Here is a 22,617-nt window from a genome sequence, read left to right on the forward strand (position 1 = left end):
GGGGGCGGGGGGGGGGGGAGGACCCGGACTCGCAGAATAAACATTGATGTGGCTGTGGACCGAACCATTCTTGGGTTTGGGGGGTGTCCCGGGGGCGGGTGAGGGCCGCGGGTCGGAGGAAGAGGGGTCCCCGAAGGTGGGGAGGGGGCGGTGCCTCTTCTCCGCTCCCCAGGGGCGCGAGGCACAGGTTGACTGGCGGGCCACATCTGCACCGAAGCCGGCGCGCATCTGCAGCTGCATGGACCGGAGCAGCCGCCGGGCCGCACGCCCAGCACGCCGCCGGCCGCCCCCCACCGGCGCGCACACGCCCAGCCGCTTGGCTCACAGACACACGCTTGCTCTGTCTCCCCGGCCGGGCCGGCCCCCCACGCCGCCGCCACCCCCGACTCCCCAAGGGTCCCGCATCCGGAAAGTGAGGTGAGCGCGACCGCACCCCGTTGCGGAGGGGGATACTGGGGGACTGGGGACCTGAGGATGGGAGAAAGGAAGAGACAGGCATGCGGATGAACGGACGAATGGTTGGGAAGGACAGCCGGCTTCATCTGAGTGGCTCTTGCCCCCCTAAGACGCAAGAGCCTGGGGACCCACACGGGGGCTCCCAGAATTCTGCAGCCCCTGTGAAGACCCGGGAGCCAGGACCCTGCGGAGCTCCCCGTCAAGGCCACTCAGCCTCTTAAGATTTGCGGTCCTTGCCCTCCCCCAACCTAGGGGACCTAAGAAGACCACCTCTGAATCCCCCAGAGACCCAGGCGTCAGAGCTCTCATGTAGTCCGCCCCCACTGGGGAATCTGCATCTCCCACCCCCACCCCCGCCAATCCTGGAATCCCAGACCCCTCCCAGAATGCCCAGTCCCCGGAACCCGGCATCAGAGCGCTCAGCACCCCCTATCCCCAGGGACCTAGGAGTCCCATCCTCCCCCCTCCTGCAGGAGCCCGCGGGACCGGGCGTCAGCGCCCCCAGCCCCCGCCTTCCGGATCCAGGTGTCCCCCCTCCTCACCCCCCAGCCTGATGCTTCGCGTCTCGGAGGCCGCGCTCGCGTTGCCATGGCAACAGGAGTCTATTTTGTGCTGGGAACACACAGCTCCCACTGCAGCGCCCCCCCACCCCGCCCCTCCAACCAGGGCCTGAGAGTAGGGGGACTGGGGGGAGATACAGAGACACTCAGGCAGAGATCTGTAGATAGCAGACCTGGGAAATAGACATACAGACAAAGAGTCAGAGAGGTAGGAGAGATGGGGATTTGGGGAGTGGAGGGAACACAGGCAGGATGTAGAGACGGAGACATACGGGGCAAAGGGAAGAAGGGAAATGTTGGCACCCAGAAAACTGAGACTCAGAGAACGGGACAGCCCTGGGTGGGGAGGGGAGCAGAGACTGGGGGACGCAGAGAAGTGATGAGACATGGAGAGAGACACAGGCTAAGAGGACCGTGACCCAGAGCAGATCCCGTTAGAGATGAGAGGCCTCCTCCGGGAGGAGGAGTGGACCCGAAGATGCAGAGGACCCCCCCGCCCTTAGTCAGAGAGGCACGGGAGACCGTAAGACCTGGGGAGGGGGCGGGGCGCAGGGACCTAGTCTGCTGGGCCGCCTGGGGGGGGAGGGTCCTTGTCCCTGTGTTCCCGCCCCCATCCGGACCCCTCCCCTTCTCCAAGAGCCTGCTCCACCAGCCAGGTAAACCTACATCCTCTCCTCCTCTTGCCTGCTTTCCACATCCCTACCTCAAACCAACCCCTCAACCCCAGATATTCCTAGGATCCACTCCCTTTGCATGCCACCTGGACCCCACCTGTTCCCAGCCTCTGTCTCTGTCTCTCTGTCTCTGTCTCTCTACCCACCATGCACTCTCAGCCCCCCTCTGCCACCACCTGCAAATACCCCTCCAAGCCCCAGTTCCGGAGGTCGATCTTCTGACTCTTTCTGGGTCTTAGCCCTCTGTGAGTTTCCATCTCCTCTCTCTCTCCCTCTCTCTCAGCTTCTTGATCTCAGCTCCAGCTCTCTGCCCCACTCTCTCTGTGTCACTCTTTCCCTCTCCTTGAGTCTCTCTCCTTGAGTCTCTCTCCTCTCTCTGGGCCTCCTCTCCCCTCCCCCCCCACCAGCCTCCCAAGACCCTCTCCCTGTCCCTCCTCCTCTGTCCTGCTCCATCTCTCATTCTCTTCTCCTTACATCTCAGGAGGCTGCTCACCTGGCCCCACCCAGCCAACCTCACCCTGGCCCCTGGCCCCCACCAGCAGGGTCTGGAGGGGACACTGGGGCAGGATGTGGAGTGCGGGGCACGGTGTTATGCAGGTGCTGTGAGGTCCCCAGGAACCCAGGGACCTGGCAGGCCTGCTCTGGAAACCCCTCTCACGTTGAATCCCCTGATCTCTGCCTGTGTGTCTCTCAGGTCCTAGGCAGGGCAGGGGCACAGCCAGACCTCCAGCCCTGAGCTGCTGAGCATGCCTGGTGCAGGAAGGGAGGAGACTGGGGTGAAGGGCCCCCTCTTCTCCAGCTGTGGGGGAGGAAAGTGCCTGTGTGTAAGGGGGTGCGGGAGGGCTGTGTCTGTGTGTGTGGGGTGTCACATGGATGCTTCCAGATTTCACCACTTGGTGAGGGTGTGTGTGCACATGTATGTGTGCACCCACGAGGTTGCATGACTGTGGGCTGTGATGTATATGATTGTGTGTCCGTGTAGAGCTGGCTTGGGCAGGTCTCTGGTTGTATACTGGAGCTATCTGTAGTCCCGGTGTGTCACAATGTCTGAGATTCTGTTTGGGTCTTGTGTACTGTATGTGGAAATGCCCAGAAACGCATAGCTGTGTGTCCACATGGAGGTGTGTGTGTCTGTGTGCTGTGAAGAGGCTACAGGTGTGCCACCAGGATGACATTGGGTGTCCTTGTGTCTGGCACACTGTGTGGGTGTCCTGTGTCCTCTGTCATTGTGTGTATATGTTGTGTGTCTATGTGCTGTTTTGTGTGAGGTAAGGGCAGAATCGGTCCCCCTGTATACTTGTGTCTGGACAGGCCACTGTGTCCCTCAGCGTGTGTCTACTTCCCTTCAGGAGGTGTAAGGCAGGGGCAGGAGGCTATGGGTCCCTCCACTGGTAGAGGTGCCGGGTGTGTGTGTGCATTGTGTCTGGGTGCGTTGCAGTTTTGAGCAGATGTATGCTACAGCCCCCCACCCCCACTCCCAGGGTTGTCAATGGCCTGGGGTTGTGTCTCCCTGGGCATGTATGTGCAGTTGGAGGGGACAATAAGACTCTGTTAGCAGAGGGAAGAATTGTGCCCATGAAGCTCAGCCGGAGGCTTGGCACAGAATAGGGACTGAGTGGGCAAACTGCTAGTCCATACAGCGCCTTTATGGCAATGAGACAAAGGTAACCCCCTGGCCCAACGTAGCTCCCCTGCATCTATGGTTTGGCAGGCAGATGGCAACCTTGTGTGAGTTCTAAAGGATGCCCCTTCCCCCAGATGGATGCAGTCCCACCAGTACGCCTTAAGGAGTGGAGCCTGGCTGGATTCCAGCCTCTCAACCAGATCTCCTTGTGCAGTGCACAACCTGCCCTACCATGTGTGGCAGCTCTCAATGAATGAAAAAATCCACATCACTGCATGCATGTGGATTCACTGATGAAAGGTGTGTGTCTGTGTGCATGTCAACCCACATTTCCCTGCATGGGATAGTTTCTACAGGTGACAGTGCCCTGAGACCTGAGTTCAGAGCCCAGCTCCAATGCTTGGGCACTGTAATGTTTAGGCAAACAATGGAACCACAGTGTTTTCATCTGAAGTGTGTGTATGTGTGTGAGAGAGACACAGAGAGAAGACCCACATCTCACACTTCCTTTCAACAGTCATCCATGCAATAAATATTTATAGGACACCTCCTGTGGCAGGCACGGATGCCAGGTGCTGTGGACACCATGGGAAACAAGCCGGACAAAACAGTCTGTTTTTACAGAGTTTATAGTCTACTAGGGGAGCTAAGTAACCACACATACAATGTGGCAAAGTAGAGATGGGACCTAGGAAAAGACAAGGGTGAGGCCCAGGGCGGCCAGGGGTGCTGTTTTAGGACAGGACAGGGAAGGCTCAGTGAGATGACCTGTGAGGGTCACCTGAAGGAAGGAAGGGGGAACCAGACCATATTCACAACAAGGGGAGGTGCCAGGTAAAAGGAACAACAGAGGCAAAGGCAGGAAGAAGGGACCCTCTTGGCCATGGGACCTGGAAAGGCATGAAGGAACCGGGAAGGGAGAAGGCTTTCCGTGTCGTTCTAGGTGTGTCAGGCAGCCAGCAGGTGATTTCAACAGGGGATGGCTTGATGCCATCTGACCTATGGTTTGTTTCTTAAAATTGTGGCAAAATATGGGATGCCTGAGTGGCTCAGCAGTTGAGTGTCTGCCTTTGGCTCAGGGCATGATCCTGGAGTTCTGGGATCGAGTTCCACAACGGGCTCTCTGCCTGCTTCTTTCTCTGCCTATGTCTCTGCCTTCTCTGTGTCTCTCATGAATAAATAAATAAAATCTTTAAAAACATTGTGGCAAAATACACCTAACTTAAAATGTACTATTTTAGCTATTTTTAAACCTTTTTTAAGTGTACGGTTTGGTGATACTTAGGACATCTGTGGTGTTGTGCAACCATCACCGCTATTTTTTTTTAAAGATTTTATTTATTTATTCATGATAGACACACAGAGAGAGACAGAGACGCAGGCAGAGGGAGAAGCAGGCTCCATGCAGGGAGCCCGATGTGGGACTCGATCCCGGGTCTCCAGGATCACGCCCCGGGCGAAGACAGGCGCTTAAACCACTGAGCCACCCAGGCTGCCCCCATCACCGCTATCTAATGCAGGATACTTTCATCACCCCCAAAGCAGTCACCCCCCATTCTTCCCCTCCCCCAGCTCCAGGCAACCAGTGACAGTTGTCTGGCTTTATAGATCTGACCACTGTGGATACTTCATATAAATGGGATCATTCAGTAGATCACCTTCTGTGTCTGGCTTCCCTGACCTATCAGTTCTTCATTCCTCCTTAAAGCTGAATAAGATTTTGTCTGAATAGACCACGTTGTGTTTATCTGTTCCTCTGTTGGGGGGGATGGGGGGGCACTTTGGCGATGTTATGAATGCTTGTGTATAAGTTTTCATGTGAACATATGTTCCAGTTCTTTGGGGGGCAGACACCTAGGAGTGGAATTGCCAGCTCATGTGATAACTCTGTTTACCTTTTGAGGAACCACCAAACGACTGTCCACAGTATGGGCTAAACCGCTTCTTTTTTTTTTTTTTTCTAAAGATTTTGTTTATTTATTTATTTTTAAAGATTTTATTTATTTATTCATGAGAGACACAGAGAGGCAGGCAGAGACATAGGCAGAGGAAGAAGCAGGTTCCATGCAGGGAGCCCGACGTGGGACTCTATCCTGGGTCTCCAGGGTCATGCCCTGGGCCGAAGGCAGAGGCTTAATGGACCGAGCCACTCAGGTGCCCATGGGCTAAGCCGCTCATAAGATGCCTATTAAACACCAAGTCGGATGTTGTAGCCTGGAGTGCAGGGCTGCAGCTGGAGCTAAAAGGCAACTTGAGGGGCAGCCCAGGTGGCTCAGCAGTTTAGCGCCTGCCTTCGGCCCAGGGCTTGATCCTGGAGACCTGGGATCGAGTCCTGCATCGGGTTCCCTGCATGGAGCCTGCTTCTCCCTCTGCCCCTCTCTCTCTCACTCTGTGTCTCTCATGAATAAATAAAATCTTTAAAAAAATAAAAGGCAACTTGAGGTCGCAGGCCAGAGAGGGGCCAGCTGGCTGAGGAGCAGGGAGCCTGAGCTCTCCCCATCCCAGCCCCTACAACTTCTGGTGGTAACAGTGTGGTCTCCAGATACACACACCCTCCATGGAAAGGAGCAAATAAAAGTTATACCTCTTGATACTTGTTCCACCAGTTCTATCCTCCCTCCCATCCCCTCATGCTGCTTTCATATAGCCATGACTTCCTTCAAGATTTCTTAATATTTATTCACAACAGTGTTAAACATGCACCACCCTGGCTTGATCTGTGCACTTGCCCTCCCCGCTGCCAGGACGAAAGTCCCATAGAGGCAAAGACCCCAAACCCCAGGGCTCAGTCACCGACCGCTCCATCCTCATGGCTCAGTTCCTGCAGCCTTGGCATCTGCGCTGCTGCACCGCTTCTGGTAGACACCGCTGGACTGGCCGGCCCCTTCAGGTCCCTCCCTCTGCCACCTGCCCCAGGGTCCTGCTGGGGTCCCACGCTGCCCACCACCCTCCGCCCACCGCCAGCAGCGGCTGCAGCCAACACTTGCCCAGCACGTGTGCACAGTCTGCCGCTCAGCAACAGGCCAGGTTGCTCCAGGCTCCTGGAAGAGGCTAACCCCGCTCATCCTCATCGCCACCCCCTGATAACCATCCTTACCCCCACTTTACACATGGGGAAACTGAGGCATGAGAAACCTAGATGAGAGCCTATGCAGTCAGGCAGCTGGCACACGGTGGAGCTCTGTCACCCTGCCTGTCTTGCTGTGGGCTGAGACACTTCAGACCTGCCCCTGTGAGAATGTGTGTGTGTGTTCCTTATGTGTGCATCTGTGTGTCTATGTGTGTGAGAGAGAGACAGAGACAGAGAGGGCGGAGGGGACAGAAGGGGAGAGGGACAGAGGCAGAAGCTTGAGACCCATGGACTATCAGACCTAAATAAAAGAGAAATCAGTCTTTGGGACCACTGAGGACCTGGCAGGTCCCAGCCAGCAGTTCTCACCTGTGCCCCCAGGGGGGCATCTGGCAATGCCTGGGGATATGTTACGCTGTCACCATGTAAAGAATGGGAATTCTGGCACCGGGTGGCTGCACACAGGACCGGTGCAACCAGAGTAGTGCCCGGGAGAGAAGCCCTGCACTACCTAGTTCCACGGCCTGGGCTGTCAGCTTAAGTTCTCAACTCCCAATCTCTCTCTCCCACCCCACCGCCCACACCTCCCTCTCCCCTTCCCCATCTCCCTCGCTCCTCCCCTGTCGCCCACCCCACATCTGCCTCCATTCCTTCCCCCATCTCTCTGACCCACCACCCCTCCTCCCTGCCCCTCCACCCCTACGCTCCCACGTCCGCAGTTCTCACCGCCCTCCTTTACGCCGCCTCCTCACATCACATCTTGGCTCTGGTTTGTCCATCCTTTACTTGTGCTCACCCCTCTGATATCTCCGCCGACCTTCCCAACCTTTCCTGCCGCATTAATCGCACACCTTGATCGGTTCCGCGTCTGCCGTCATCATGTCCATCCTCCCCGGCGGCGTCCCGGCTCATTTCCGTCTCCCCCGCGCATCCCGTCCCCTGCCCTGTGGGACTGCTGACTTTGGGCCCGTGCCTCTCCCCCTCCATGCATCTCTTCGGGCTCCCGGTGCTCGTTTTTCCCCACCCTTCTATCTTCCCTCGGCTCGCCCTCCTCTTCCCGTCCGGCCACCCATGCCCACGTTTCTGCACCTCCAGCCATCTCTCTCTCACGCACCGCCCCCCGCCCCGGCCTTGCTTCTCCCCGCAGCCTGACGGCTCGGTCTGACCTGCGCGCCCCATGCCGTCCCTCCTGCTCCTCGGGACACTCCTGCTCCTGGCCTCGACCGCCCGCCCGGCCGGGGCGCGCCCGTCCAACGCCACAAGCGCCGAGCCCCCGGGCCCGCTGCCCGCCCTGCTGGCGCACCTGCGGCGCCTGACCGGGGCGCTGACGGGTGGTGGGGGCGCGGCGGGCCCGGGCGCCAACGGCACCAGGACCAGCGCCCAGAGCGGGACAGGCGCGGCGGCCCGGGCGCCCCCTCCCGCCGAGCTCTGCCACGGCTACTACGATGTCATGGGCCAGTACGACGCCACCTTCAACTGCAGCACGGGCTCCTACCGCTTCTGCTGTGGGACCTGCCACTACCGCTTCTGCTGCGAGCACCGCCACATGCGCCTGGCGCAGGCCTCCTGCTCCAACTACGACACGCCGCGCTGGGCCACCACGCCACCGCCGCTGGCCGGGGGCGTCGGGGGTGCTGGGGGCGCGGGCGGGGGGCCCGGGCCCGGCCAGGCTGGGTGGCTAGAAGGGGGGCGGGCAGGGGGGGCGGGGGGGCGCGGGGGCGAGGGCCCCGGGGGCAGCACGGCCTACGTGGTGTGCGGGGTCATCAGCTTCGCCCTGGCGGTGGGCGTCGGCGCCAAAGTGGCCTTCAGCAAGGCGTCCCGAGCGCCCAGGGCGCATCGGGAGATCAACGTGCCCAGGTATGTGAGCGCCGGGGCCCTGGCGGGTGGGGCCTGGGGACCGGGCCTGGGCAGTGGGAGGTGGGGCCATCTGGTGAGGGCGTGGCTACGGGGTGCGGGCTTGTTCCCAGACGCAGCTGGCAGCCCAGTGAGCCTGGGAGCCAAAGCCTAGGGAGTCGGGCGGGCCCTAAGAATAGATGCGACAGCACGGGCCTGGCTGCTGAGTGACGGGTGAGGCGCAGGCCTTCATTCACCAAATTATTTCTTGAGCACTTTCTGTGGGTCAGGAGCTAGGGATACAGCAGTTATAAAACAAGGTCCCTTTAAAAAAAGGGGGGTGGGGATCCCTGGGTGGCTCAGCGGTTTAGCGCCAGCCTTTGGCCCAGGGAGCGATCCTGGAGTCCCCGGATCGAGTCCCCGGATTGAGTCCCGGGATCGAGTCCCATGTCGGGCTCCCAGCATGGAGCCTGTTTTTCCCTCTGCCTGTGTCTCTGCCTCTCTCTCTCTCTCTCTATGCCTATCATAAATAAATAAATAAATAAATAAATAAATAAATAAATAAATCTTAAAAAAAAAAACAGGGTCCCTGCTCTGCTGGGTAAATCCGACTTCCAACCCCCGGGCTGCTGCCTGCGGTCTGTGTGACCCAGGGCCTGTTCCTTGGTTTGCTTGCCTGTACGATGGAGCTAATAATTGTTCCCCATGCATTCAGACTGTAATGTCGAGTCTTGGCACACGGTAAACCCTCAATAAATGCTGGCTACCGTTATCTTTAAATGTTGGTGGTGGAGAGAGTAAGCAAGCAACCACATAGGCAATATAATGTTAGGTATTGATAACCACTGTGAAGAAAATAAAACAGCATAACAGGTAGAGAGTGGGGGCTGATGGTGTTTGATGTGAAGTGGTCAGGAAAGGCCCCTCGAGCAGAGACGGGAAGGGAAGGAGCAAGCCAGACAGGTATCTGTGTGAAAGGCATTCCAGGCAGAGGGAACAGCACGCAGAAGAACACCATGCGAGTACTTGCAGTACAATGAAGGGGGGAGCAAGGTGGGAAAAGAAGCCTGCGCTCTCCCTCTCCTTGCCCGCACCCCTGTCCCCAGGCCGCTGACCTTTGCTCTGCCACCCCTAGGGCTCTGGTGGACATTCTGAGGCATCAGGCGGGGCCTGGGACCCGCCCAGACCGGGCACGAAGCAGCTCCTTGACGCCGGGGGTCGGGGGCCCCGACAGCATACCCCCGAGAACGCCCAAGAACCTCTACAACACGGTGAAGCCCTCCAATCTCGGTGAGTGGGACCTGGGAGTCCGGGCTGCCCCTGCGGCCTCTGACCACGCCCACCAACCCTGCGGCTCCGCCCTCTCAGAATAGCCCCACCTCCTGCTGCCCAGGCCCCGCCCCCACCCCACCCTCCCGCCTCTGCCTGCTCTGAACCATTCCCGCCCAGACTCGTCACAGGGCCATGCTGAGGGGCACCACAGCGAGTCACGCCCCTCCCTGCCCTCCTGTGAACCCCCTGGCTGGGTGCTGTGGATGCCACGGTGATGTAAATTTAGGCATTCTCAGCTCCTGCACTTGAGAAAGTGTCAGAGCTCCCAACAGCCAAGCTCACAAGAAGTCCCTAAGAGTTGAATTAGAATGTGTCCAGACAGCCTGGATTTGAGTCCTAGTTCTGCCACTGCTGACCTGGGGCCTCAGGGTCCTCGCCCATAAAGCCAGAAGCAAAACAGCACTCACCTCACAGAGTTATTGTGAAGGTCAAATGCTGGAATGCTGAGAGCAATGACTCCCACAGACAAAGCACCATATAAATACTAGTGCCATATAAAACATAAATCTTATATTTTATGACGGGTTCATCAAGGCAGAAGTCCAGGGAGCTATAACAGGTTTGAGGAGGAGAAAGACTTCCCCCAGGAAATGCTGTTTGAGCAGTGGCCTGGAGGGTGAGGGGTTTCCTTGGGCCAACAGAGCTCTGGGCGGCTGAAGCAGTTTGTGAGGCCAGTGAGAGGGTGGGCAGATGCCTCAAGAAGGGCTTGAGCACAAGGCTGGGCTGAGGAGCTCTGCCTTTGTCCTGACAGCAATGGGGAGCCATGGAGGAATTTAGACCAAGGGAGCAACGACGTCAGGAGTGAGTGGAAGAGTGACTTTTCTGGAACCCATGTGAAGGGGGAGAGATGAGAGGAAGGCCAGATGGTAATCTTGGCTGTACAGGACAAGGCCTGAACTGGGGTCAGAAACGGAGGGGAAGAGATGGATCTGAATAGTAGTACTAAGGAAGAGACATTTGAGGTGGATCTTGAGGGATGAGTAGGAGTTCTTGAGGCAAAGGAGGGGAAGAAGGAATTCAAGGCTGAGAGAATAGCATAACAGCATATGCAATGTCCCTGTGGCAAGGCACCAGTGGGGGCCAAGTAAGCCTAAAACACCTATCCTGGCTTAGATTTTTGTCCTGTGGGTGATAGCCAGACATGAAAAGCATTTGCAGCAGCAGGGGAGCAGGGGCGGAGGCAAGTGTGGGTACCAGGAGAATTATCGTGGGGTGGGGGGGGCTGATCTTTAAGATCTTGACTAAGGGGCTGGCCACATGGCCAGAAGGCTGAATGGTGCAAGAGGGGGAGACAGGCCAGAGCAGAGATTCAGGAGGTAGGAGGGATCAGAGTGGAAACCCTTCCACAAGAGCAGGACAGCAGCTCCAGCTGGGGGCGGGCAACAGCAGTGACACCATTCCCCTCTTGGTCTCCACAGATAGTATGCACAACTACCTACACCTCAACGTCAACAGCCCCAAGCACCATGCTGCCACGATGGGTATGGACCAGGGCTGGGTGGTGGGGAGGACAGGGCTTCTTTCCTTCCCTGCGTTGTATTGATCCTGAGCTGGGGGCCCAGGACAGAGCAGGCCTGAGGCCCTGTGAGCCCTGACCTCCCAGGTTGGCCAGGTAACCACAATAGCCTCAGTTTCCAGTTTGGACCCCAGAGGTGGTCATCTTTCTCCCATCTGGGTTGGTGGGAAGATGCATGGAATGGACTGCCCCTCCATTCTGGGTCCAGGCACCCGATGGGAGCTGAGCAAGGGGCAGTTGCCTCTCTTCCCATGACGTGACCCGCCTCCCCAGCAATGAGCCTGTCTCCTGAGGTGGGGAAATGAGTACAGACAGGTATCCTGGCCTGCTGGCGCTCTGAGGGGCCAGGACCCCGGGCTTCCACTCCCTGAGGGCTTGGGGCTGGAACTGCCAGGTCTGAGGGAGGAGGGGCTGGACTGACCCCTGCCCTGCCCCTCTTGCCCCAGACTGGCGTGCTGCTCCACCGCCCAGCCCCTCCTTGCACTACTCCACCCTCTCCTGCTCCCGGTCCTTCCACAATCTCTCACACCTGCCCCCATCCTATGAGGCCGCTGTGAAATCCGAGCTGAACCGCTACTCATCCCTCAAGAGACTGGGTGAGTCCCAGGAAGGGAAGGGGCACAGGTAATGGGGTGGGGTGGGGTATAGGGACAGGGTCTGAGTTCAGAACCATGGAGACTGGCCCAACTGATTAAAAATGCAGATTCATGGCCTCCTAAGATCTGTTGTATTCATCAGGACCCGTATTTACAATGAACAGAAATACAACTTAAGGAAAAAAAAAAAAAAAAGGACACCTGGGTGATTTAGTGGTTGAGCATCTATCTGCCTTCAGCTCAGGTCATGATCCTCAGGGAACTGGGATTGAGTCCCACATCAGGTTTCCCACAGGGAGCCTGCTTCTCCCTCTACCTATGTCTCTGCCTCTCTCTGTCTCTCATTAATAAATAAATAAAATCTTTTTAAAAAATGCTCTTTAGGGGCTCCTGGGTGGCTTAGTCAGTTAAGTGTCTGCCTTTGATTCAGGTCATAATCCCAAGGTCCTGGGATCCAGTCCCACATTGGGCTCCCTGTTCAGTGGGGAGTCTGCTTCTCCCTCTGCCTCTGCCACTCCCCCTGCTTGTGCTTGCTCTCTCTCTCTCTGTCAAATAAATCTTTTTGTTAAAAGATTTTATTTATTTATCCATGAGAGAGAGAGAGAGAGAGAGAGAGGCAGAGACACAGGCAGAGGGAGAAGCAGGCACAATGCAGGGAGCCCGATGTGGGACTCAATCCCGGATCTTGGGATCATGCCCTGAGCCAAAGGCAGATGCTCAACTGCTGAGCCACACAGCCGTCCCTCTGGCAAATAAATTTTTAAAATATTTTTTTAAATGCTTTTTATATTATGACCCATGAGACGCATGTGTGTATGTATCTTTTTTAATTAAAGGAAAACTTTAAAACTTATTATGAGCATTTTCAAACATACCCAACATTAGAGGAAATTGTAAAATGAATCCCCATGTTCCCATCACTCAGCCTCATTTTGTTAAATCTATACTCCCTTCACCCCAGTTTTTGGTGGATTCTTTCTTTCTTTTTTTTTTTTTTTTTTTTACTTTTTAAAAAAGATTTATTTATTTTTAGAGAGAGAGGGAGAGTGGGGAGGGGTAGAGGGAGGGAGGATAGAGAATCTCAAGCAGACTCTTGGCTCAGAGTGGAGCCAACGTGGTCCCATGACCCTCAGATCACGACCTGAGCAGAAGCCAAGATTTGGACATTCAGGCCACCCCTTTGATGGATTATTTTAAAACAAACCCTAGGTATTGTCACTGCATCCATTAATATTTCAATAACACAAACAAAACTGAAATAAAAAACTTTATGAACTAGTACTCACCCGTATTCCCCTATTATATGGATGCTTTCTTTTTTATATAACTTTTAAAAATCTTTTTCCCCACCACCATCTCCTTAATCTTTTTTATTTTTATTTTTATTTTTTTTAATTTTTATTTTTTTAATATTTTATTTATTCACGAGAGACACAGAGAAAGAGAGAGAGGCAGAGACACAGGCAAAGGGAAAATCAGGCTCCATGCAGGGAGCCTGACCTGGGACTCGATCCGGGTCTCCAGGATCACACCCTGGGCTGTAGGTGGCGCTAAACCGCTGAGCCACCCAGGCTGCCTGCCTTAATCTTTTTTTTTTTTTTTTTAATTTAAGTAATCTCTGCACCTAATGTGGTGCTCAAACTAATGGCCTAGAGATGAAGACTCAGATGCTTAGCTAGCAAGGCGCTCCTATGTGGATGCTTTCTGATAATTTTTTATTCTATTGCATTTCAAAATGCCAGTCACCATCCACAACACTGACTCCATAATCCATGAGTAGGTCACCTCTCTAAATTGGAAAAAAAGGAAGTCCCCCTCATCTACCGGCCCACCATTGTGTGGGAGGCCTAGGAATCTGCATTTTGGTTACATAGCTAGCCTGATGGTTTTGACTGACCAAAGTTTGGGACGCAGTCACCCGTGCCTGGGCTACTGACCAGGACATTCCGGTGATGCCTGGGGTCGTCGTGCGCATGGGAGGTACGGAAGCCAGGGGATGGGAGAGGTTCTAGGCTGGCTGGGGACTTACCTCTATAGCTTTGTCCCCTCTTCCCCCAGCTGAGAAGGATCTGGATGAAGCCTACCTGAAGCGCCGGCACCTGGCGGAAATGCCCCGCGGGACACTGCCCCTGCATGCCCTTCGGCGACCCGGCACGGGGGGCGGCTACCGCATGGATGCCTGGGGCGGCCCAGAAGAGCTGGGCCTGGCGCCCGCGCCCAACCCGCGGCGAGTCATGTCCCAGGAGCACCTGCTGGGCGACGGAGGCCGGGCGCGCTACGAATTCACCCTGCCGCGCGCGCGCCTGGTGTCGCAGGAGCACCTGCTCCTGTCGTCGCCCGAGGCCCTGCGCCAGAGCCGGGAGCATCTGCTGTCCCCCCCTCGGAGCCCCGCGCTGCCCCCAGAGCCTGCCGCCCGCGCCAGCCTGGCCGCGTCCCACTCCAACTTGCTGCTAGGACCCGGGGGCCCCCCCACGCCGCTGCACGGGCTGCCCCCACCGCCCGGCCTGCACGCGCACCACCACCGAGGCCTGCACGGCTCCCCGCAGCCGGCCTGGATGTCGGACGCCGGTGGGGGAGGGGGCACGCTGGCGCGCAGGCCGCCCTTCCAGCGCCAGGGCACGCTGGAGCAACTGCAGTTCATCCCCGGCCACCACCTTCCGCAACACCTGCGCACCGCCAGCAAGAATGAGGTGACTGTCTGAAGCCAGGCCCAGGGAAGCTTGGGGGGCTGAGGCCTCGCCGGGCCCCCATCCCAGACTGAATCCCCCAACACACTCCAGGGGCCTAGGACCCAGGATCAGCCTGTGGGCAGGGGGCTGCCCCCAAGGACACTGCTGTGGATGAAATCATCACTGGAGACCAAATCTCCTTCTGGGATGTCATGGTAGATAAGATCCCTCCTCCTATGTCGCTGTTTGAGGCAAGGCCTCTTTCCCATGACGTTATCACAGAGGAAGAGCCCTGCCTGTGAGGTCATCACTAGTGAAAATGTCTGTGTTCTGTGATGTCATCACAGGGACAAAACCTTCCCATGAATCTATCAGAGAGGAATAGGCCTGCCCCTGAGGCCATCACTAGAGGCCATGTCTATGTTCCATGAAGTCATCACAGACTTTCTCCCTGTGATGTCACAGCAGAAGACAATGCCTTGTCCTGTGACATCATCCTGAGAGACAAAGATTCCTTCCTGTGAATGTCCTTGCAGAGACGAGTCTCACCCTTATGATGTCATCTCCGGCACCAAAGGCCTCTTTTGACATCATTATCAGGAAAATATTTTCTTCCAGAGAAGATGTCTTTGTCTATAGGGTTGTCACTACAGACAAAGCCATCTTCCTGGGATACATCGCAGGGGAAACGCCTTGCCAACTGTGTCCTCCCTATACATAAGACCTTTCCAGGACACTGTCACAGGGACTCTGCCTCCTTCCTGTGATGCCATCTCCAGAGAAGGTGCCTTGCCCTATGACATGATCAGAGGGACTGTGCCTCTTCCCATGATGTCATCACCAGGGATGACAGCCCACTTCTGGGACACCTCCAGGATGAGGCCCCTTCTGCAATATTGCCACTGGACTCTGCCTGCTCCGGGGTGATGCTGTAAGACTCCTCCACTGCTGCTGCCGTATCATGAGCAGGCAGGGTCTGCCCAGAATCCATGGCCACCCTGGAGTCACCAGAGAAAGTGCTCTGACCTGAGAAGTTGTCTGAGGGGTGTCATTACTGGGGACACAGCCCCATCTGGAGAGGTCTCCACCAGAGATGATGGTCTGACTGTAGGTTGTTGGCAGTGGGCCCCAACTGAGGTTCTGTCTCAATGCTGTGATGTTGTCACCATAGACACTGCCCAGAGTTTCTGCCTTGTCCTGCCGTGACTTAACTTGGTCACTCCTTTCCCTGACACCAGGGACATGCCCTGCAGGATCCCCACCAGATCCTTCCTCTAAAGAGTGGTTGGGCCTCAGATCCCACCCCTGTGCAGTGATGTCACCTCCTGTGTGTGACTCCTGGAGGACAGGACTCCCAGACTGCCTTCTGCTCCACTCTGGCCCACCAACCTCCCAGAGTCCTGGGACTTATAGTGGCCCAAAGGCTGGTGTCACTTCTTTCTGCCATAACTAGAGACATCATCACCTCTGTCAACAAGCTCCTAGCTTCCTGTTGGGGGTGAGGTGGGATGGGGCTGGATGGGGTGTGCCCACTATTGATTTTGCTGATGATATCATCAGTACCATAAGACTTTCACCACTCATGATGGCATTGTACCTGGGGTCAAATGCTAACCATGCCTGATGATGACATCATTTCCCAGGATTCCCTATGACCTATAGTGTCCTCATCTCCCAGGATCTACCACAACCATTGTATCATCATCCTCTAGGATCCACCATGACATATTATGTCATTACCTTCCAGAATCCTCTATGGCTGATGGTAACATCTTCTATCAGGATCCACTAATACTGATGATGCCACCATTTCCCATAGTCCCCAATAATTGTGGTGTCATCACCTCTTAGGATCCACTTCAATCATAACTTCATCACCTCCCAGGATCCACTTCAACCATGGTGTCATCACCTCCCAGGATCCACTTCAATAATGATGTCATCCCCTCCCAGGATCCACTTCAACCATGATAGCATCACTTCCCAGGATCCACTTTAACCATGATGTCATCACCTCCCAGGATCCTCTTCCACCATTATGTCATCACCTCCCAGGATCCACTTCAACCATGGTCTCATCACTTCCCAGGACCCACTTCAACCATGGTGTCATCATCTACCAGGATCCACCATAACCATAGCATCATCATTTCCTAGGACCCATGACATCAAAATATGTCATCATTTACTACTAGGATCCACTTCAACCTTGCATCATCATCTTGATGGCCAAGTACTACAATGACTGTATTTTGAATGTTTTCTGGGGTCCCATGGCACCTATAATTTCTCTTAAGGGGAACTAGCACAATACACACCATTTTCCCACTCCGTATAAATGGAATAGGGTGGGGACCCATCTGATGACATCATCTTTAGTTTGCCCCTTCTTAATGATGTCACTGCCTCCCTCCTGACTTGAGCTGATGCCTTCATCAACCCCACCACAGACCTGGTCTTGGCCAGACCCCATCATCCCTCTGGTGAGGGCACCCAGGCCTCTCCTGATAACGCACAGCCCTTCACCCAACCATCTGATCGGTGACAGGGTCAACACAGAAAACTTCTCATCGTGGGTGAGGAGGGCAGGGTCGGGGGGGAGCTTTACAGTCCTCTGGTGATATCACTGCCCCTATTACCTGGACCCCCACCCAAAACAGCACACCACTGGCTCGGGCCAAACTCTCCTCAGAGACCGCATGGGCTGGGTGGACAGCTGCTGACCTCCCTGGGGCCTTCAGTCACATCTTCCGCTGGCCTGGTCCTGGAGCAGACACATCTGGAGGACCATGGCCACTGCCAGCGCCACGGGGGGCGGTGCTCTGCATCATTTCAAGATGGTGGAGAACCAGGTTCTCTCCTTATCTCCCCCTCACACACCAGGGAGCCTCCAGGGGTTTTGGGGATTCCTCAACACCCAATGCACAATTTGCCCTAATTCTCTTTGTATATAGCCATGTTGCTGGGGGGCGGCCATTCCCCCACTCTTAAAGGGCTACACACCCCCTCCCCAGCCCCCAAGGCAAGGTGAGGGGGCCTCTTCTCCCTCCTCTGGGCCGTCCCCCTCCCTCCTCTGCCTTCCCCCACCCCAAATACCGGCACCTCAGCTCATCCTTACTCAACAGGAGCCTGGGGCAGATGACTAGCCCTCAGTTCTCACCACATGAAGAAAATGGGGAGCTAGCCCACCCTACCTGGGCCCCAGTGCCAATTTTTCCACTCCATGCTTTTAGCTGCTCCTGTGGGTTCGCCCTCGTCCCTCCCAGGGCTTCCCTGTGCCCTGTGCCCCTCAGCCGACTGTGACATCCCCAGAGAGGAGCCAGCTTGAGCGCCTGCCCTATTTCAGACCCCCTTCCCTCTGCTCTCCATCCCCATTGAGCACTCAGCTTTCTCCAGCCCCTGCAATATAGGAGTGTGGGGCCTTTCAGCTTTTGTATGCCCCCCTCGAAGCACTGTCTCCTGGCCTAGATTCCAGGTATCTTGTTCCCCTCACCCCACTCACTCTGCCACAGGCTGCCTGACATTGAGGCCTTGGCCTCTGATCTCAAATAAGCCATAGTGGGGAGAGGTCTCAAGGGGCTGAGGAAGCAGGCTCATCCTGCCTGATCCACCTCCATGCTTCCAGAGCTGGGACCTAGCCATCTGAGTCTTCCACCTCCTGAAAATGCACATGCGCACACTCACACACATTCTCCCCCACCCCAACTTGCAGGGGAGGAGTGGAGGAGGGGTGCAGAGAGGAGATAAACAGTTCTGGACCAGAAGACTCTCCACAGCTTCTTTATCCCTCCCCCTCATTGCTCAACACCAGACCCTGCCCCCAGTCCCTTGGTGAGGACAGTGGCCAAATGGCAACTTGTTTTTTTTTTTTTTTTTTTTTGAATAAACAGATGTTTCCTGAGCCTGGGTCTCAAGGTTTACTATCGGGAAGAAATGGGTTTCCACCTCTGTGTTTATGTCACCGGGGAGTCCCCTGCGTGGATGAGGTGGGGAGAGGCATCTAGGAATGAGTCTGTCACCACACTAGGGGGCAGGGACAGAGGGTGGCTGCATGGTGCCTTTATGTCCCTGGCATCTTCCTAAGAAAGCCTCTTCCCTCCATGCATTTAAGCATTTGTTTGCACTTACTTCTATTTGAGTCCTTTGGTGGAGTATCATTGAGGTGCTGTGCCGTGTTTGCTGGAGCTGCTGTGACAAGCAGCTAAAGCAACAGAAATGTGCCACCTGCTAGTTCTGGAGGGTTGGCTCCTTCTGAGGCCAGGCAGAACTGGTGCTGTGCCTCTCTCCTGGCATGAGTGGTCTGCTGGCAGTGCCTGGCATTCCTCGACACACATCACCTTCCCTCTCTACCTGTCTGTCTACAAAGCTCCCTATTTTGTAAGGACACCAGTTGTCAGTGACTTCTTCTAAACTCAGTCATCTGAACAGACCCTATTCCCAAGTAAGATCACGTTCACAGATCCTGGAGGTTAGGACTTCAATAGTTCTTTGAGGGGACACAATTCCAGCCATTGGGGTGGGGTGATGCCATGACACCGTCCATTCAAACACCAGTTTTTAGGAGAAACAGGAAGCATTTTCCCCAGTACATTAAGATATTTGCGTAATGATGATAAGAGCTGCCCCATCCCCATATTCATGTTTGACTATAAGCCACAGTGGGGAGAGGAGGTGCCTCCAAAGCTTGGCTTTATGAACTTTAGGACACATCTCCCCTAGGGGCACCTGAGTGTTTGTTGAGAATTGTTGATTTGCATCTTGCATTGAAAAGCTCATTTACACAATCTTCTGGCTGTGGGTTGTGTGTACACCGCACTTCAGAATTGATTTTATCATTAAGAAAATCCCTTCCTGGGGTGCTTGGCTGGCTCAGTTGGTGGAGCATGAGATTCCTGATCTCAGGGTTGTGAGTTTGAGCCCCACATTGGGTGTAAAGAATAATATCTTTAAAAAAAAAGAGAAACGCCTTCCTCTATGATGCATTTAAGTGTTTCCCAAATTTTAAATTTTACTCTATCAATCAGGGTTCTCCAGAAAAACAGAGCCAATAGGATGTGAGTGTATGTGTGTGTAGATTCATTTTAAGGAACTGCCTCACAATTGTGGGGGGCTGGCAAATCCAAAGTCTGTGAGGCAGGTCAAGAGGCTGGAAATTCAGGCCAGCTTTCTGTGTTACAGCCTTGAGACAAAATTCCTTCTCTAAGTTACTTCAGGTTTTGGTCTTAAGGCCTTCAACTGATTGGACGAGGCCCACCCATGTGATCTAGAATAAACTCCTTTAATTGAAGTCAACAGGTAGAATTAATCACATCTACAAGGGGCTCCTGGGTAGCTCAGTTGGTTAAGCATTGGACTCTTGATTTTAGCTCAAGACATGATCTCATGGGTCTTGAGATCAAGCCCCACATCAGGCTCCACACTCAGTGGTGTGTCATCTTGAGATTCTCTCCCTCTTCCCCTCTCCATGCTCAGATAAATTAAAAAAAAATCACATCTACAAAATACCTCACAGCAACATCTGGACTGGTGTTTGACACAACAGGTAGGAACACCACACCCTTCTTGTGGGGAGGTGCCCACTACTAGGTTGCTGGAGGAAGAAGTGTGATCTGTGTTTGAAAGAGCCTCATCCCCCTTCAGTATGGTTAAGTGTTCACCACTGGCCAGATCGCACTTACTCAGGGTCACTTGCTTGGTTAGAGATTAGCAGGGCAGTAGGGGATGCGTGTGGTGTATTCAAGTACTGCTGTTATGTTCACTTTTTTTTTTTTTTTTTTTTTTAAGATTTTACTTCTTCATGAGAGACATAGAGAGAGAGAGAGGCAGAGACACAGGCAGAGGGAGAAGCAGGCTCCATGCAGGGAGCCTGACGTGGGACTCGATCCCAAGACTCCTGAATCATGCCCTGGGCCGAAGGCAGGCACTAAACCGCTGAGCCACCCAGGGATCCCTGTTGTTTGTTTTTAAAGATTTTATTTATATATTCATGAGAGACACAGAGACATAGGCAGAGGAGAAGCAGGCTCCCTGCAAGGAGCCCAATGTGGGACTCAATCCTGAATCCCGGGGTCACGACCTGAGCCAAAGGCAGACACTCAATCACTAAGCCACTTAGGCATTCCTGTTATGTTCACTTGTAAAGTGTCCCCAGTGGTGATTATAAGGGTTGACTGCATATTCTCAGGAATCACCTTTAAACAAAAAAAAAAAAAGATTTTATTCATGAGAGATACACAGAGAGAGAGGCAGAACACAGGCAGAGGGAGAAGCAGGCTCCATGGAGCGAATCGGACATGGGACTTGATTTTGGGTCTCCAGGATCACACCCTGGGCCGAAGGCAGTGCTAAACCACTGAGCCACCTGGGCTGCCCATGGAATCATATCTTTTCATTAGTGTTTTTGTCTGCAGATAATTAGGGGTGGGCCATGCTGTGCACCTGAGCCTGGGTTTACCAAGCACTCACAGATTCTCCTCCTAGATGCACAGAGGGCCCATACTTCCCTGCCCCCTTGAGCTCAGATGTGCCCTTGTGACCTGTGTGGAGTGGGAACCGAAGTACCTTTCCAGGTAGACACTTCTGAGAGCCAGTGTGCAGATGGATCCTCCTGGGGAAAACCCTGCTATGCTCACTGGCATTCTCTCAGGTAGTACCTGCTTTGCCGGCCTGGGCCCAGAATAAGAGTGATGCCAGATAGGGACTCCAGCCAAGCTTCAAAAGGTATGTGGTGTGAGGGAGGAGTAACCCTGTTCCTTTAACAACTGGGCCTTTGAGGCTACTCATTACTGCAGCATAGTGGGGCCTATTCTGGCTCGTATGGTTTGCCTGTGGAAGGGAAAATGGACATCTAGAGTTCGTCAACATAAATTCTTTTGTGCTTCTGAATTTTTGTGTCAGTGTACCACCTATTTTTTAAAAATCAGTTTGAGGGCAGCCCCCGTGGCGCAGCGGTTTAGCACTGCCTGCAGCCCAGGGCATGATCCTGGCGACTCCTGGAGAGCCTGGATCGAGTCCCACATCAGGCTCTCTGTATGATGCCTGCTTCTCCCTCTGCCTGTGTCTCTGCCTCTCTCTCTGTGTCTCTATGAATAAATAAATAAAATCTTTTTAAAAAATATTTAAAAATAAATAAATAAAAAATAAAAATCAGTTTGAACTTAAATGTAAGGGGTGCAGGCTTAGACTGGCATTCCCCTCACTGGGCACAGGCCCAGGAGTATGCCAGGCTTGTCCCTTGGCCCTACAGGGTGACCAGCTTCCCACTCAGAGTTGGAATGCCAGGGCTTGAAGGCATGCATTTTCCATTGAACACGGCCTGTATGTCAGTCCCCTACTTCATCTGTGTTCCACCAGGAAGAGAGCAATCTGATCCACATACTTGCTGTGCAAGTCAAGGATCAGAGTTGACATGAGCATTCCTGCCTGTGCGGCCTAACATGCTTAATCTGCAACTCCAACCAGTCAGTCAACACAGCCCCTCTGCAGCTATTCTTAACCTGTTTGACGGGGAAGGTTTGCGTGCTTCTGAATTCTACACCAGATGTCTGCATATGCTACTCCCTCTGCATCTTTTCACTTTGTGCTTTGAATCATTTCAAACTTGCAGAACAGTTACAAGAGCTTCTGTATACCCTTGGCCAATTCACTGGTTGTTAACATTCCAACACACTGTTTTAGGATTTCCTTTCCCTATAAAGATTCTTTTTTTTTCCCCTCCAGAGGCATTTGAGAGTAAGCAGCATACGTCAGACCCCTTGATCCCCAAAGGGACATTTCTTTTTTTCTTTCTTTCTTTCTTTCTTTTTCTTTCTTTTTTTTTTTTTTTTTTTTTTTGCCAAAGGGACATTTCTGAAGAACAAGGACATCCTCTCACACATCCACAGTACAATGATCCAGTCCAGGCACTTAACACTGATAGAATCCATGTTTGACAAATGATAATTTTCTAATTTTACCATTCCTCTTGCATTGGCCAGCATTTGTGTGTGATCTTTTCAGGGAAAAGGATTCAGGACCTTCATCAGGCTGTGAGACACCAGTGATTCCAACAACAAATTCACCATAATGTTTAACTGCGGCAGAGTATTGCATAGCCTGTCGACTCATGGAAGTGGCATATCCCAGTGCCTATCCATACACGTTCCAGTTTTCACCATTTTTCATTATTATAAACAACACCCTGAGGGACATCTTTTTTTTTTAATTAATTTATTTATTTATGATAGTCACAGAGAGAGAGAGAGAAGCAGACACACAGGCAGAGGGAGAAGCAGGCTCCATGCACCGG

At 54.0% G+C, this 22,617-nt stretch overlaps 1 protein-coding gene across 5 annotated transcripts; it reads left to right on the forward strand.

Moving 5' to 3' along the window:
- The first annotated feature begins 48 nt into the window (after positions 1-48).
- SHISA7 (shisa family member 7) lies at positions 49-18,231 on the forward strand. 5 transcript variants are annotated; one of them, XM_072818769.1, is made up of 7 exons: positions 76-417; positions 7,104-7,153; positions 7,532-8,241; positions 9,353-9,507; positions 10,968-11,030; positions 11,512-11,661; positions 13,720-18,231. In XM_072818769.1, the coding sequence occupies exons 3-7, from the start codon at positions 7,562-7,564 to the stop codon at positions 14,361-14,363; spliced, it is 1,692 nt and encodes a 563-aa protein (XP_072674870.1). In that variant the 5' UTR covers positions 76-417; positions 7,104-7,153; positions 7,532-7,561; the 3' UTR covers positions 14,364-18,231. The 5 variants fall into 5 exon arrangements, with proteins under 5 accessions (XP_072674873.1, XP_072674870.1, XP_072674869.1 ...); XM_072818771.1 differs by lacking the exons at positions 76-417; positions 7,104-7,153 and adding exons at positions 823-1,224; positions 1,654-1,672; XM_072818768.1 differs by lacking the exon at positions 7,104-7,153 and having other exon boundaries at positions 79-417.
- The last annotated feature ends 4,386 nt before the right edge of the window (positions 18,232-22,617 follow it).

The sequence above is a fragment of the Canis lupus genome, assembly GCF_048164855.1.
Source record: "Canis lupus baileyi chromosome 1 unlocalized genomic scaffold, mCanLup2.hap1 SUPER_1_unloc_2, whole genome shotgun sequence".
Lineage (NCBI taxonomy): Eukaryota > Metazoa > Chordata > Mammalia > Carnivora > Canidae > Canis > Canis lupus.

Bases quoted from the DNA above. Each gene is read 5' to 3' on its own strand.
- SHISA7 (XM_072818769.1), top strand. From the start codon at position 7,562: ATGCCGTCCCTCCTGCTCCTCGGGACACTCCTGCTCCTGGCCTCGACC. The intron at 9,508-10,967 runs GTGAGTGGGACC...TGGTCTCCACAG, and splicing joins GGTGAAGCCCTCCAATCTCG to ATAGTATGCACAACTACCTA. The intron at 11,662-13,719 runs GTGAGTCCCAGG...CTCTTCCCCCAG, and splicing joins CTCATCCCTCAAGAGACTGG to CTGAGAAGGATCTGGATGAA.